The 17,575-nt window shown below is 41.0% G+C and overlaps 1 protein-coding gene across 1 annotated transcript; it reads right to left on the bottom strand.

Moving 5' to 3' along the window:
• Positions 1 to 363: 363 nt before the first annotated feature.
• Positions 364 to 12,062, bottom strand: SCRT2 (scratch family transcriptional repressor 2). The gene is made up of 2 exons (XM_075276894.1): positions 11,741 to 12,062; positions 364 to 5,084 (listed from the first exon to the last, which is right to left on the bottom strand). The coding sequence occupies exons 1-2, from the start codon at positions 11,895 to 11,897 to the stop codon at positions 4,384 to 4,386; spliced, it is 858 nt and encodes a 285-aa protein (XP_075132995.1). The 5' UTR covers positions 11,898 to 12,062; the 3' UTR covers positions 364 to 4,383.
• Positions 12,063 to 17,575: the final 5,513 nt, after the last annotated feature.

Consider the following 17,575-nt stretch of genomic DNA (forward strand, 5'->3'; position numbering starts at 1 on the left):
AGGTCTTAGATATTTTACCCCAGTGACCCCTGAAGCGTGATACTCCGAGCTGGGGGTGTAGGAAAGGGGGAGTCACTGCAGCTGAGTCGCGTGGAGGCCAATTAGGCAAAGTGGCAGCTTATTATTACAGAGTGACTTACCCAGAGCACAGGCTCACCCTACTGTAGACAGGCCACCATATGCGGAAGTCTTTGTCATGTAAATTTCGGTCTTAAAGGAGTCTGTGTCTAACTTCATATTCTCAACCCCCAATTAACTAATCAGGAAGGACAGGTGCGAGAAAGTACATGTTTACCATGCGTGTCCCCGGATAATGATATCATAGGAGAACAATTAAAAGAAGCAAACTCACAACAATGCCGATCTATTGAATCATAAACTCTTTAATTTCCCTGAATTGCATGAGAATTAATACAGTAAAAGGTGACATGTAGAACTGGCTTCAATAGCGTCAGTTACCAAAAGAAGAAACCTTTGTAAGAACCAAAACTCTGACATGCATTTAAAATTATTGCTGTTTCTTTCTATGTACAGTATAAATATGAAAGAAGGGCAGGTGTCCTACATCTACAGGTAAAAATGCGGCATACGGGATCAGGTAAGAAGGCAGCTAAAAGTGACGGCTTTGGTCGTGCCATCAGTTTGCAATGCAGTTTGTAATGAAATGAAATTGATTAGAATTAGTCCGTTTTTGCATATCTACGCTAATAACATACTATGAAACGTTAACCCATTCCGGTGCCAGCACGCAGGGTCTTGTGAAATGTGCGGGCTGTGATGAAGATGGAGGAGAGCTTGTGCTAACAGGTTAAGATTCTGCATTCTGATTCAGCAGCAAGACATTGCCTTAGAACTAATGCAGCTAAAGCTAGCCGAAGATCCGCCCAGGAGGAATGCATGCAAAGGTATTTGCAATGGTGGGAGGAACGGAAAAGCATTGTTCCCAGTGATGCAAACAGGGTTCATATGCATTGCTGCAAATGCTTAAATTGGAGCATATATCAGCATCAAAGATCAATATTAAACACGTTTCATATTATCAGTCAGAACAAATTATTGTAGTGCCATAGACATAACAAGTATCATTAGTTTACGTCGTAATGATTGTCATTACATCTATAGTCACCTTAACACAAGCAACCTGAAAAAATCCAAAAGAGAGGCTATATTTTCTGGTCTTCTGGCATCATTGTGGCCTGTGGAGGGAAGAAATGGCTTGAACTGGCTCCATCCTTTCCCAACGGCATTATAAACCCCCATATAACTCTCCACAGGCATAGCAATATAACCAATCATGGAAGAAAAGAACCAGCCTGAGGATTTTGTGGTTTTCTCTCTTAAAAAATGAGTATCAAGTAGCAAACAACTTCTATGAGCTTCCATCCTGGGATGGGGATAGTCTGGTAAAAACAAGAAAGGTCCTATTTTTATTATGGGATCCCTTCCTAAATTTCTTCTTTTATCTATCGATATTTTGCCCTGAGATGCAAGGCTTCCTGATAGATGTCAGACTTTATTGCAAGCTCACAGCCCCTGTATCCTCGTTTCTCATTGGAATTCTCCCATTGATTTTACGTTTAGCTGATTCTTGTATTTTCCTGATGCAGAGGATTGCAGGAAAGGTGATCGCTCCACACTTCTGTACAGAGCAGGAATTAGATATCTGGTGATCAAGCCCCTTTGCCTGTCACGATGAAGACATTACACAATGTACAATGTATGTTTTTCAAGTATTTCAAGTGTTAGTCCTGGTTGGGTTGGTTAGAATGCAGTGCTCTTTACCAGCTGTAATTCTAATGGCCCAGTATGTAACATGGTCAATCCTATTTGTCAGTATTAAATCCTAAATTCTGCTTAACTCTGGCAGTGGGATAGACGCCATGTTTTGCCTATTCTAAGCTGCATTTCTACATTTACCTTTCATCCCTGACTCCAGTACTGGGTACTGACAGCGTTGCTCCTTACAGGTGCTGGTCACTTATTATTAAGTTGTGACACTGGTCAAACAGAATAAAGGGCTCTGGTATTGTCACCTGCTTGATGTTGCATTAAGGCAACAGCCCAAAGTTATCCAGGGATTATCTAGCCAAAACAACCATAACGAATTATGCTGGCTTTTTAGTGGATACCAACAATGGAAGACTGCCTTTAAGTGGAGATTTCCTTCAAATAACAGGAAATCTTGAGATTCATGGAGGGAATATCCAGCTCAGTCCATCTCGGGTTATCTAGGTGGACATCAGCCTAGTCTTCTCATGGCTATGAACATATTCCAATTATATTAATGTTACATTTCCCTGACTTATTATCTGTTCCTGTAGTTATTATTGGCAGATGAGAATTGATATCCTGAAACCTGTGTACATTTTACATCTAAGGCCATGATTTTCTCTCCAATTATTTGATACATTCTCTCTTGCAAAGCAATAACACTGGTGATGCAAGTAAGGCTTCTATTATCTAGTAACTCAAGGCTTATTATAGACGGGCATGCAGGAAAGTGAAAGAGACCCTAAGCATTATCCCAGTGAGCACTGTGTAAAAATTGCCCTCACACCTTGTGAATAGTCTGATACAACCAGGCCCACTAAAAGGCAAGGCAAGACTAGCAAAATCACTTATTATCAGTTGAAATTTTGCATTATAAGGTGTGATGTATAATAATACTGCAGATACGAAGGGCCATTGTCGCCCTACAAGTGCTGTCAATGAATGAAATTGAATCATTTTGTCACTTACTGATACATAACTCTGTAAACTTCAGTGAACGTCTACTTTTTTGCAGTTATTGAAATGAGGTGTCATTTCCATATCAAGTCATGATCTCCTTTCTACCCAGGCTTCCTTAGCAGATGTCTGCAAACCTCAAGTATGCTGTAAAGCCAGCCTGGGCCATAGCAAATGCAATACAACGTAATGCAATATTTGTGGCTCAAAGTTAAGCAGTCAGCAGTCAAAAAAGTCCAAGCTTTGACAAAAACCGCCAGAGCTACCTGTGGCATGATAAATATATATAGGCTTCCTTTGAGTTGTCATGAGGTAAAAAGTCAATGAGAAATTGCATAGGCTTTTCTGGAATCGTCCAGGCTCTCCTGGACGCTTTATCATAAATGTGGGCCTGAAGAATCCGTTCAATCTGTCTGTAACAGAGCTCAGGAGGAAGACAGTCCGATGCGCTGAAACGTGCCTGTTGGGTCCATTGCCTGTAACATTCGTCTGTAAACATTGACCGTTCCGTCTCTTCATATTACACCACATTCTATCCAGTCATTTCCAACCACAAAATCAAAGTCATTAATAAAAAGTAAATTGGCAAATAAATAGTATAAATAACACCTTGTATAAATTACATTACTTAAATAAGCAGTTCATCATAACAATCGCTTCAAACATTCGCCTTCACGCAAAGGTGGAGGTCGCATCATGATGCAGAGCGTAATAAGTTAGAATAGTCACAATGCTCGGTGAAATGACCCTTTCTTAATGCAGGGTGGGTAATAAATATGTGTATCAGTCATTCAAATATAGTGCATATTCTCATTGCTTTAGAAAACACTAGAGGTAACACTGTTTCGCGGGAATCTGCGATAAAATTGGAGTTAATATTGGCACAACGTTGCCTGTTTTACTGTACATATGTGCTTCCAAATATTAAATCAAGACACTGGAGGAAATCTTACTGCTTTTATGTACAGCCATTCAGGCTTGGCGCCATCAAGAAGAAGTTTTGTGGGACATTCATGCATTTGCCGCTTAGCCTATAAAAAAATTTTGTGCATTCACGACTAGGATACTTTGCTTTGTACATGAAATTGGAAAGAAGCGTGGCACAAAGTTCTTAGCAAAAAATAATACTGATCTGTTGGCAGCAGTGCCATACAATGGCACTATGCAAGTCCCAAAAAATGGTATGACGCAAGACAGAAAAATGGCACCTGAGCCTGAGCATTGAAAAGCCTCTCCATTCAGTCGAGTCCCATTTAGTTCTATTGACACGTTCACATTTCATGTGGTTTGTATTAAGAAAGCTTGGCTTCGCACATAAGAATACTTTAAGAGCTTGAGTGGAGAGGAAATAAGTCATTTTTTAAAGAAGAATTAAAAAGAGAGGAAAAAATGTGAAATTTATATTGCACGGCATAAAATAAATAAACTTAAATAAGAAAAAGCAATGTGTCATGTGGTCCGGAAAGCGTGGGAAAATATGGTGCTCTCATTAGCGGTGGTGAAGTGCAACCTAATGTAACACTGTTATATGCCAAGTACCCTGATTTTATGTTTTTTTTTCAGTTTCTGGTGCCTTGTGCCATCAAGAAGGGCGGGAGGGCACATTGGTTTGTGCCATGTTTAGTTGTATACAGTTTTTTTTGTATGCACTTGACTTTAGCTTTGGACAGTGCACTCATGCTCTGAGCCCTTGAAACAAGCTGACTCATAATGCTTGTTGAGATACGACTTAAGAGCAAAGGTTTTTTCGCACCGTTTGCACTTGTAGTGCTTAAATGCCGAATGCGTCTGCATGTGTGCACGAAGGTTAGAACGGTCGGCAAAGGCTTTACCACAGTGGGCACAACCAAAAGGCTTCTCGCCAGTATGAGAACGCATATGGCCTTGTAATAACCAAGGCCGGCTGAAGGCCTTTCCACATACATCGCACTTGTGTTTCAGGTTATGTGTCAGGAGATGCATGGCCAAAGCTGGCATAGATACATACGTCTTGCCACAGGTTGGGCATTTTCTTGCCATCTTACTGTCCAGACTCCTGTGAGTTTGCTTGTGCCGACTGAGGTTGGAAGAGGTGGCATAGGTTTTACCGCATTCAGTACACGTGTGGCGCTGACTTCCACGGTTTACATCACTTCTTCTGGAACGGCCATCGGTGATGAAGAAAGCATCTATTGAGTAGCTGTCTGTGACTGCTGCTTCCCCGCTGAAATACCCTGCTGAAAGACTGGACTGCGGGCTGTCCGGCTCACTGTAGTCATCGTGGGTTGGGGTATAGTCAGTTTCTGATGATGAAAATTTGCTTCCACTTTTCTTCCCAACTTCATACTCAGATGATGTAATACAGTGCTCGACATAACCTACAAGATGGACAAAACAGAGATAGTGCTTTATCTTAATAACTCTCCACATTGTATTACATGCAGGGATGTACAGTATCTCTAGCAGAATTGAAAACAACAAGATATTCACAAAATGATATTCTGGCAGTCAGGATCCAGGGGCAATAGCACAAAGACACTGTGGTTCAAAGACAATGATGTATCCTTAAATAACTGCTCACGGGAATGACAATGACACTGACATTTGGGGAACATGGCAATATCACACTGACACTGGAGATACAAAGCAATGACATACTGATACTTGGGACAGGACAATAACACAGTGACACTTGGAGAACATTACAATGCAATACTGACACTTGGGGGATAAGACCCTGACATACTGATGTCTGAGATACATGACAATGACATATTGATACTCAGAGCCAGAACAATGACACATTGACACTTAAGGACATATGACAATGACATACTGAAACTTGAGGTGCAGAACACTGACATTTGGGGTACATGGCTGACATACTAATGCTTGGATGACAGAACAGTGATACATTGGCACTTTTGGGATAGGACAGTGAAGCTTATTAACACATTGACATATGGGGTACATGAAAATGACATACTGACGGGGGAAAGGACAATGACACACTGAAAGCTGGGGTACAGAAAAATAACATACTAACGTTTGGGGTACAGATCAATGACACTGACAGTTCGAGTAAGCGCAGTGACACAGTCATTCTTGAGTATGCTAATGGCCGGGCAACCCATTAATACACAAGATGTTTCATTATGTCTATAATCAGATTTGCTGTGTTCCATGCTGTTGAGTTTATGCATCTGATGTTATCTGCCGGGCTCAGGGTAGGTCAGCATACAGCATGTGAATAATTCATAGCACAGAGCGTCAGCCGATTTGTAAGCAGAATAGTAGGTGCATTGAGCACACCCCACACTGGTTTCCATAAAAATCCCCATTTCATTTTATCCTGACATCACCATGTTTACTGTTACATAATGAGGCCTCATATTACCTCTATTACTTTACTGAGCTGTCAGGAGAATTGGGACAGGAGGAAGGATTTGGTTTCATTCCATTATAAGGCTCTGCAGGCTTTTTATTTATCCGCACAAACAACCAGGAAAACACTGATTCTGAGTTAAATCAATAGGACCAAAATGCACATATGTTCTGTATCAATTCTTACTGCCCTGATATCTCATGTGTCCCTACGAAGCACGTACATTTGATGATATCAGTGACATATTTTTAATGTTATAAGCATGCACAAAGAGATATCAAGCACATGACTTAGTGACTGTCTGCTCATCGGTTTACACCAAAACCTATCAGCACAACTTTCATTTATCAAGCGTAGAATATGAAATAACAGCTGCACTGTGACTGGTTGTCTTATCTTGGTATCTTTATGCTATTTTACTGACGTAGAACTCCAATTTCCCCATGTAGACATGTAGACATAGAATTGAATGATAGCATACTGGCATCTTGCCGCCACCACTAGAAGCATCTTAAGAGCTTACAGTATACTGTTTACTCATTGAACTCAATAATAAATTCTCATCTCCCTCTAGTGGTTGCTGCCAAAAGCCAGAATATTATCATTTATCTGGGAACTGTGTATCAGAGATGTGGCTCCAATCGTTAGATATGCAGCCAAATATTAATATTCTTAAAAGGCACAGACTGAAGTTTAAAAAAATTAGCCCTGCTCCAACGCTCACAGGGTACCCGCTGGTCCCATGTTGCCATGTACACAGTCTTCTCAGCCAGTCACCATCTATGGCGGTCACTGTATGTAGACCATGTTTGGCCTAGAAGAAATTTCCTGCCTGTTGAACTTGGTGAAGGAAGTGGAGACCAGCAGGAGTCATGTGAGCACCAGAATGGCATCAGTCCATTTGGTCCTATAGTTTAATTACTGGATAATTCTGTGTATGTGATAGGGAAACCCATTTAGGAGTCCTATACAAAGCACTTACTGGTTTGAATGGATGCAGTGTGTGTACAGTGCCATGGAAATATTGGCTCTTTAGAAATATTGAGATCATACTCTTAAGAACTCAAGACATTGACTAAAGGAAAGCAGTACATCTCCTATATCTCTACATCTCCTAGTACATCTCTACATTGTTTTATAATGATGTCATCACATCTAGTGAAGTCATCTAGCCTTAAGCATTGGATTGTATGTATATGCAATCACTATAACTGCAGGATTTTGATGAGATCAACTTCTTATTTCATTTAATCCTGGGTGTGATATGTGCATATAGTACATAGTACCTGTTCCTCTATTAGTTGTCTTTCTGTGCTCCTATATATGTATAGGGTTCCATAATACTCCATATGTACAGTGTATATACACTTGACAACTGCAGCAGAGCTGTATTTGTAAGCTATTCTTGTAAATGCATATTTCTGCATTTCTCTCTAATAAAATGATGCTCTTTCTCAACCACAAGTTTATGACACCTGTTCCCTCTGTCATCCCAGCTGTGACATTATTTACTGGACTCTTCTGTCGATAACCGTGATCTATTGATCTGCAAGATGAGCCCTGCTCAAGCTCAGCACGGTAGGATGATCTCTGCTGAGATACACATCACCCCATTGAAGTCACTGCATCTATATTCCCTCAAACAGTCGCAGCCAATGTTCTAAGTGTCCCCTGTTTCCTATTCTTGCTTTTTGATGGATGTCAGGAAGGCGATACAGCAGTAACCTACATTTCTCTCTCTGCATTGGAATACAGCAGTGCTGGGCATCGTGACCCTTTAACTTCTTGAATCTCTTAAACCATTAGTGCACAGTCAATATTCCATTTAATGCATGCATTAGCTGGGGTCAGGAATCTCAAATATGCTGTCCTCTCATTTTTCTCCTGTGAGTTCCAGCTTCTCCATACACTCACATACTGTGCAGTCTGGCCAGTACTTTATATATGCATGTCTTATTAATGCAGCATTTGCTAAATCTTGCTGGCTTTTTGCACGAGATAAACCTGCTCTATAGACCAGATGTCTGCACTGCACAAACCAAACAGGAGTCTTTGCCTTTTATGCTAAGTGTGTGAGCAAACCAATGGCCAGTGATGTGTCTGTACGTATACATGTGCCATCAACAGGGCTCCTGCCCCGCCTCTGCAGATTTAATGCATGTGCCTTGTATCAAGGTGACACTGCAGAGCACGTGGAAAAACAATCTTTACTTCTTGGCCTGCAGCAGCAGGGCTTCTAGAGGATGTAACACTTCCCCAGATCTGCTGCTCCAGCCATAATAGATAGAGATTGCAGATAAGTGGAGCAGTCTCCCCATAAACAAATCTTGGCTTCTGCATACTTCATGCATTAAAGTGAAGGTAAATGCAGCAGCTCGTAGTCTGAGAGCAAGAGCTCAGCCCAGGTTACATGAACAATGCAGCTTTATCAGGCTGTTTTCCCCAGCTTTACCACCCAACAGATGCTCGTAACAAGGGAAGATGTAATTAGTTTTGTCATTACAGGATTTATTGACTTTAGGGGTGAGATGTGGAAATCTGCGGGCATCTGTAGTTATCTGAGCTGCTGTATGTTCACCAGGGGAAGGGGGCTCGCCACCATTTCTGCTTAGGGAAGCTATTCTAGTTCTATAATGGGTTTTTGGGCTGCTGGGTGCAGTGACAGCAATCACTTTCAATGATGGAGTATGTTATATTCTATGGTTGTTATCTTCATACCACCTTGTAGTGCCACTCATTATTATTATCCTTGTATGATGTTAAAGCGTGATCCCATTACTCAACCAAAGCAAACTTTCCTTTGAAGCTTTATCTTGTCTAAATATATTGAGAGAAAGCCAAATTTGTTGAAAATCATAATTTTAGACATGAAAAGGAAAAGAAGCTGCGGCTGAGCAGCATCAAGATGTATGGAGACAAACATAGAAGCCATAACATAACATTAAAAATCCCAAAGATACAAACAGAAGACAAAGCCCACTGGTGACACAATATGGTCACCAGTCAAAACCAACCTGACCGTACATAATAATAAATGCAGCATGTGTTCTCAACACTAGCAGATAATCTTCCGTAACATCCATCAGACACAAGGAATGTAAGCTGCTGTATACCTTCTTATTTCTACAGCACCATCAAGGTGCAGAAGATTGACAAGTCCATTACCACAATCACCCTCTCCTGACTTTACATCTCGCTTCACAGATTGTTATTTTTCGTCATCTTTCTGCCTCCTTATTTGCAGATTGTGCAGTCACATGATTCAGGTACAAAACAGCTTTCCTCAGCAATATTTCACACCTCTCCAAGCACACAGCAAGGTTATTTTCAAGAGCGTGACTTTGAGATAGATACTTCCTTCCAGCTACCTTTCCCTTGTGACTGTCATTAGTACCTTCTCGGTGCTGCTCCTTGACACCTGTTTGATCTTAAATGACATCTTGTCAGGTGTCTGTCTGCTTAATGTTGTGACAGGTTTAGAAACAGTGTTGTTATTGTTAGGATTTAAGGATACCATGTAACAATATGAGCCAGTGTGTTGTCATTGTCACCATGCAGCACTGGTGTCATGTATTTATATCCTAATATCTTGTAGTTACAAAGGTTTATATCAAATATCTCCTTTCATTGCTAATCTCTATATATAGCCCTAGGTCGTATCTATAAGTATGTATAGATTTAATATAAATAATGAGATTTTGACTGTCATTGGAATGTTTGTACAGCGCTGCAGAACATGTCAGCACTAGATCTGTAATAATAAAGGGGCAAACAGTATCTACAATGTATCACAATTGTGATATTATTGGGATTACAAGACCAGTTGACCTCTAGGCAGCTCCGAGCTCACCCCGCACATACATACATTTTCATCTTTGCCAGGAAAACTGAGAGAAGTTTAAGAAAAATGATGTATGACAATTGAGTTTAGATAGTGATGACTTTGTGCTGCGCAAGCTAAATGCCACAAGTTTCTGCCTGGTAAGCGTGTGTTCCAAATCTGTAGCCATTGTTAGAACAAACATGACACCAAATGTGCTTTCTATCCCACAAGTCCTGCAGTCACACTTACAACAAGATTTTTATCCTTTTTCTTAGTTGTATTATTTTATATGTATGATATGTTCTTAATGTCACAATTATGATTGATGACCAGGTACACATTGTTGGTCTTAGCACCATTGATCCGGTTCACAAGACAACCTACAGACATTTAGCTATTGTGAAACTACAAGCTATAACATGCCCTGTCAATGAGAGATGCTGGGACTTGTAGTCATCCAGCAGATGGGAAGTTATAAGGGGTATTTTTGTCTTGTGCAAGGAAATCTATAAAATATGTATGGTGGATAGGTCCAGGGGCTTACTCTCAAGAGATTTGCCATTGTAAAAGTGTCTTGTCCTGTGTATAACGTAAAAGGAATTGTGTGTTATAGATTCCAGTCTTAGAGCAAAATGTGCTTAGCTTGCAAATCTCCTGCCCAGGGACCACAAGTTGCATCTCAGCAGCTGAAGTACAGTACAAGGTTATACTGAAAACCCTTCCTATTGTGCTCAACACTAGTTTTACCTCATCCCCCTCCCCCAACACAGCATACATTCAATAAATACATCACCACTAAATCATATATTTGATAGAAAATGAAATGGTTTTGCAATTTTTTTTAACCCTCAAATCCCAAACAGATCTCATTCTCCCAGGATGGAGCTGCTTAAAGGGCTTTAGAGAGAGTCTTTTGGCTGCCTCCTGAACAATGAGGTCCCCGGAGAAAGCTTAGATCCCCTCCCCCATCCTTTCTGTCCTCCCTCTGTAAGGCTCTGGCATTCATTCCTCTAAAAGACATCAAGGGTTTGATAGTACAGGAATTAATACCGTGTCCTCACAGAAGCAAAGAGCACTCACGACAAATACATGCAAGGAAACTATTGTTAATTCATCCCTTATTCTACAGGTGATAGCAGGAAAACGTGGCTCTGCACCCATTCTGCATTGCTCCACACATCTATTAGGTCAGGGATTGAAGCAAGGATCACTGGTTGACATTGCTGCCTAGTGAACTTTCCCTTAGTCCCTGCTTTTATGTGTATTTGACATAGGATGATGAAGCATTTAGAAGAACACTTTTTGTTCTCCATCTTATAAGGGGGAAGATCTAGGATAACTAGGTTAGACCCACAAATTGAGGGCTAGGAGAATACAAGGCCTGGTAGCTACATGTGTTCCAAGTCAACAGGAGCAGAGGTTGTAATCTAGAGCCAGGGTAGCCAACTCTTACATCTTCAGCCATGGACCATGTAGTTATCTGTCAGACTCTGAACTCTATAATAATGGAGGGGCAACAGACCCGCAAAAGTAGGATCAAAATTCTTCAGCAATTGTTAAATGGTAGGATATCTAGGCCATAGCTATTGATTTTAAAGTACATGGAACATTCATCCTGAAACTTTCATTGTATTGTACAATCCTAGTTCAATATTGTAACAGAAAGTCAGAAACAATAAAATCTCTGTGTGTATGGGCAGCTTTAGCCCGACAGAACAATTCTACCATGTGTGAGGTCATAAATGAAAATCTATCATTGTATATATATATATCCTAATAATCATCATGTCCATCTTCTACTATCCATCCGCAAGATGCTGACTTACCGCTTTCAGCAACAGGGACTCCCAAGCTTCCCACAGTGTTTGTGAGCGACTGCCCCAGGACACAGGGATCATCAAAGTGGTGGTAATGTGATGCTGAAATCCCGCTGGATGAAAAGTCATCTAGTTTTATCTTCTTGACGAGAAAAGAGCGTGGCATGGTGAGCTGGACAGGGGGCTCCTTTTGTTTAGTGCTGGTCTTTCTAGAGATGGGGACGGTGGCTCACATTCAGCACTGGACAGCTCCGACTTTCTGCAGTGTGCAGAGAGAGAGAGAGTGAGAGAGAAAGGAGATGAAGGGAGCAGGAAAGGAGGGAGGGGGAAATCTGGCAGCAATAGCTGAGCTCAGCACTCATGCTGTCTTTATATGGGACGCAGGCCTGAGATCAGGTGGTGCTTTGCAATGGAGCTGTTTAGCTCTCTAATCCATCAAATGTCCCCCAGGACAATCATCACATTACCAATGAACCGGCTGTGCCGACATAGAGAAAGAGACAACCTCCTGCCTACTTACTTCTTATAGACAATGCAGTGGAAACAAGTAATGTAGAGCAGCGTGACTTGAGAATAGGGAGGCGAGATTTTAGCCCGCTTTTGTACATGCCTGCACCCTGCAACTTACTTGTGCTATTTCCTGCACGTAGGAATAACGGCGCAAACTTTACAAGTCATCAATAGACTGCACTAAGTCCTAAGCCCAGACAGCGTGTGGATGGCAGTATGCTACACTCAGCTCATCACAAAATTCTCTTTACAAGGCTTTTTCTTCATCATGTTGACTTTTTGCAAAGAATCTTCCATTCTTCGTAGAAATCCATAGAAAGCCTAAACACAACACGTGGGGAAGTGAAGGGGAGGCACTACAGAATAATATCAGAAAGACTGGCATTGTGTAGATGAACTCTGATTCCTTTGTCTTGATGCAACCAGTGTTTTAACAGCCTGTGAATCATAAAGGGAAAGTCCATATGGTGGTGGGGGGAGGGGGGAGGGAGCATCTTAATATCCCACATCCACCAAGGTGGGCAATAAACAGTGACCCTTGCTGTTCTGCAACAAAAGGAAAGAGCCTCTCCATCTCTATATTATACAAAAAGAGGAAGAGTATAACTGGCAGCCTGGGTCTGGTGCTGTCTATCATACCACAGACAGCACTAAACCTCCCACACATAGCTGCATGTGAATATTAATACACACATTGAGATATATATACACACACATTTTACATTGCACAAAAATACATGCATATATATATATATATATAAAATATATATATATATATACATACAGTATATATATATATATATATATATATATATATATTATGGTAATATATATACACACACATATATATCCTACTAGCTGGTACCCGCGACTTCGTCTGCGGTGATTGTAGAAGTGGGTATATACAGGCGCGGGTAAGGTTTTCGTAGTGTGTATAAGGGATGGGATATGAAATGTAAGTTTGTATCTTGTTTTTGCTGTAATTCAGATAATACGTGAGACTTTTGTGTTGAAGTTAATTTGTATTTGAGCTGCTATATATACGGTGTTGTGAGAAACTTTACATAGTGACTTTGGGACTGAGGTATTTGAAGTTAACCCTTTCCCGCCGATGGCATTTTTTGATTTTCGTTTTTGACTCCCCTCCTTCTAAACCCCATAACTTTTTTATTTCTCCGCTCCCAGAGCCATATGAGGTCTTAATTTTTCCTGGGACAAATTTTTCTTCAAGATGCCACCATTATTTATTCTATATAATGTAGTGGGAAGCAGGGAAAAAATTCAGAATGGGGTGGATTTGAAGAAAAAATGCATTTCTGCGACTTTCTTACGGGCTTTGGTTTTACGGCGTTCACTGTGCAACCAAAATGACATGTCCCCTGTATTCTGTGTTTCGTTACGATTCCGGGGATACCAAATTTATATGGTTTTATTTACATTTTGACCCCTTAAAAAAAATCCAAAACTGTGTTAAAAAATTATTTTTTGAAAAGTCGCCATATTCCGACAGCCGTAACTTTTTTATACTTGCGTGTACGGGGATGTATAGGGCGTCTTTTTTTGCGGGAACGGGTGTACTTTGTAGTTCTACCATTTTTGGGAAATGTTATTGCTTTGATCACTTTTTATTCAAATTTTTAGCAGAATCAAAACAGTGAAAAAATGGCAGTTTGGCACTTTTGACCATTTTTCCCGCTACTGCGTTTACCGAACAGGAAAAATATTTGTAGAACTTTGTAGAGCGGGCGATTTAGGACGCGCGGATACCTAACATGTATGTATTTCACAGTTTTTAACTACTTTTATATGTGTTCTAGGGAAAGGGGGGTGATTTGAATTTTTAATCCTTTTTATTTTTTTACTTTTTTTAAACTTTTTTTTTTGCATTTATTAGACCGCCTAGGGGTATTGACATGGGTGGGCGGTGTCGCGGATTGTCAGAGCGGTGGGGGCAAACATGGCTGCTCCGGAGTGTTAAAGAGAGCCTCCTGGAGAATCGATAAGGTGAGGGGCAAAGTGGTAAAGTATATGTATGTGATTGTGTGGGGTTAGGGGCGAGGCTGCAGAGGGCAATATGAATTTTGTGGCTTGCTATGGTCCAAAGTGTGTGAGATTGCAGAGATGGTGGTGTGAGTTTGGGTTTTGTGGGGGTCCTGGCACAAACGTATGTGCGCTATTGTGACGAAAAGTAGCCTATTGTTTAATTGAGTGTAATAACTATGTTTGTGGAAAATTTCAGCCAAATCGGTGGAGCGGTTTTTGCGTGATTGACCGCCAAACATCCGAACATCCAAAGGGTCCTGGGAAAAATGTATGTGAGCTATTGTGACGAAAAGTAGCCTATTGCGCCATCGAGTGTAGGGACTATGTTTGTGGAAAATTTCAGCCAAATCGGGGTCCAAAGTGTGTGAGATTGCAGAGATAGTGGTGTGAGTTTGGGTTTTGTGGGGGTCCTGGGAAAAACGTATGTGCGCTATTGTGACAAAAAGTAGCCTATTGTTTAATCGGGTGTATTAACTATGTTTGTGGAAAATTTCAGCCAAATCGGTGGAGCGGTTTTTGCGTGATTGAGGAACAAACATCCGAACATGCAAACATCCAAACACACAAACCCACAAACTCACAAACTTTCACATTTATAATATTAATAGGATTAATATTATAAAGGTGAAAGTTTGTGAGTTTGGATGTTTGTGGGTTTGTGTGTTTGGATGTTTGGATGTTCGGATGTTTGTTCCTCAATCACGCAAAACCCGCTCCACCGATTTGGCTGAAATTTTCCACAAACATAGTTACTACACTCGATTGCGCAATAGGCTACATTTCGTCACAATAGCCACATACGTTTTTCCCAGGACCCCCACAAAACCCAAACTCACATCACTATCTCTGCAATCTCACACACTTTGGACCATAGCAAGCCACAAAATTCATATTACCCTCTACAGCAGAGGTCAGCAACCCCTGGCACACGCGCCAAGAGTGGCACTCCTGCCATATTTCACTGGCACACCAGCAGCACAGGACCTGCAAGAGTTAAATAAAGTCCGAGGTCCCTTCAGTGCTCTGCTAGAGCTGAGGCATAAGGACACTCCCCTTTGAGAGGGGTGCAGGAAACCCAGGGGGTGGAGCTTAATCGCTCAGCTCTGTGCCTGCTATAGTGGTCTGCATCCTGCAAAAATTCCCGAGGAGGAGAGAAAGCTGCTAGCAAAGTGAAACTGAAAAACACACAGGTACATAGGATTACTGTTCTCATTAATGTCAGGCATTTGGGGTTATTAGTTTAGTCTTAGTAACTCCATGTGCCTCACATTAATAGGAATAAACCCCATCATGTCCCTCATATTAACCCCTGTGTGCCTCATATAACGGTTACTAATATGTGAGACATATGGAGGTACTAATAAAAGACCTTAATAATGAAGATACTTAATTATTACCTCCAAGTCTCTCACATATCAGTAACTCTTACACAAGGGTTAATGTGAGGGACATGATGGGGTTAATTGCTATTACTAAGAGGCACATGGAGTTACTAAACTGTCATGCACAGGGCCAGACTTTATGTTGCTTGCTCAAGAGTATCCTGTGCCCAAAATGTACATGTACTGGCGGAAAATAACAAATCCTACAATGTCGTATATCCAAGTATATTCACTTGAAATACCTCTGTCCCAAAGACACTATGTACAGTTTCTCAGAACACCGTATAGCAGCTGAAATACAAATTACGTTCAACACAAAAGTCTCACGTATTCTCAGAATTACAGAAAAAACAAGATACAAAGTTACATTTCATATCCCATACCTTATACACAGTACGAAAACCTTACCCGCGCCTACGTACCCACTTCTACAATCACCGCAGACGAAGTCGCGGGTACCAGCTAGTATACAGTCCTATGAAAAAGTTTGGGCACCCCTATTAATCTTAATCATTTTTAGTTCTAAATATTTTGGTGTTTGCAACAGCCATTTCAGTTTGATATATCTAATAACTGATGGACACAGTAATATTTCAGGATTGAAATGAGGTTTATTGTACTAACAGAAAATGCGCAATATGCATTAAACCAAAATTTGACCGGTGCAAAAATATGGGAACCTCAACAGAAAAGTGACATTAATATTTAGTACATCCTCCTTTTGCAAAGATAACAGCCTCTAGTCGCTTCCTGTAGCTTTTAATCAGTTCCTGGATCCTGGATGAAGGTATTTTGGACCATTTCTTTCTACAAAACAATTCAAGTTCAGTTAAGTTTGATGGTCGCCGAACATGGACAGCCCGCTCTCAAATGATCTGAAAACAAAGATTGTTCAACATAGTTGTTCAGGGGAAGGATACAAAACGTTGTCTCAGAGATTTAACCTGTCAGTTTCCACTGTGAGGAACATAGTAAGGAAATGGAAGACCACAGGGACAGTTCTTGTTAAGCCCAGAAGTGGCAGGCCAAGAAAAATATCAGAAAGGCAGAGAAGAAGAATGGTGAGAACAGTCAAGGACAATCCACAGACCACCTCCAAAGAGCTGCAGCATCATCTTGCTGCAGATGGTGTCACTGTGCATCGGTCAACTATACAGCGCACTTTGCACAAATAGAAGCTGTATGGGAGAGTGATGAGAAAGAAGCCGTTTCTGCACGTACGCCACAAATAGAGTTGCCTGAGGTATGAAAAAGCACATTTGGACAAGGCAGCTTCATTTTGGAAACAAAAATTGAGTTGTTTGGTTATAAAAAAAGGCGTTATGCATGGCGTCCAAAAAGAAACAGCATTCCAAGAAAAACACATGCTACCCACTGTAAAATTTGGTGGAGGTTCCATCATGCTTTGGGGCTGTGTGGCCAATGCTGGCATCGGGAATCTTGTTAAAGTTGAGAGTCGCATGGATTCCACTCAGTATCAGCAGATTCTTGAGAATAATGTTCAAGAATCAGTGACGAAGTTGACGTTACGCCGGGGATGGATATTTCAGCAAGACAATGATCCAAAACACCGCTCCAAATCCTCAGGCATTCATGCAGAGGAACAATTACAATGTTCTGGAATGGCCATCCCAGTCCCCAGACCTGAATATCATTGAACATCTGTGGGATGATTTGAAGCGGGCTGTCCATGCTCGGCGACCATCTAACTTAACTGAACTTGAATTGTTTGTCCAAAATACCTTTATCCAGGATCCAGGAACTGATTAAAAGCTACAGGAAGCGACTAGAGGCTGTTATCTTTGCAAAAGGAGGATCTACTAAATATTAATGTCACTTTTCTGTTGAGGTGCCCATACTTTTGCACCGGTCAAATTTTGGTTTAATGCATATTGCACATTTTCTGTTA

This window comes from Leptodactylus fuscus, chromosome 6, assembly GCF_031893055.1.
Source record: "Leptodactylus fuscus isolate aLepFus1 chromosome 6, aLepFus1.hap2, whole genome shotgun sequence".
NCBI lineage: Eukaryota > Metazoa > Chordata > Amphibia > Anura > Leptodactylidae > Leptodactylus > Leptodactylus fuscus.

Coding starts and splice junctions, on each gene's coding strand:
- SCRT2 (XM_075276894.1), bottom strand. CDS start 11,897: ATGCCACGCTCTTTTCTCGTCAAGAAGATAAAACTAGATGACTTTTCA. Junction 5,085..11,740: donor AGTCCCTGTTGCTGAAAGCG/GTAAGTCAGCAT, acceptor TCCATCTTGTAG/GTTATGTCGAGCACTGTATT.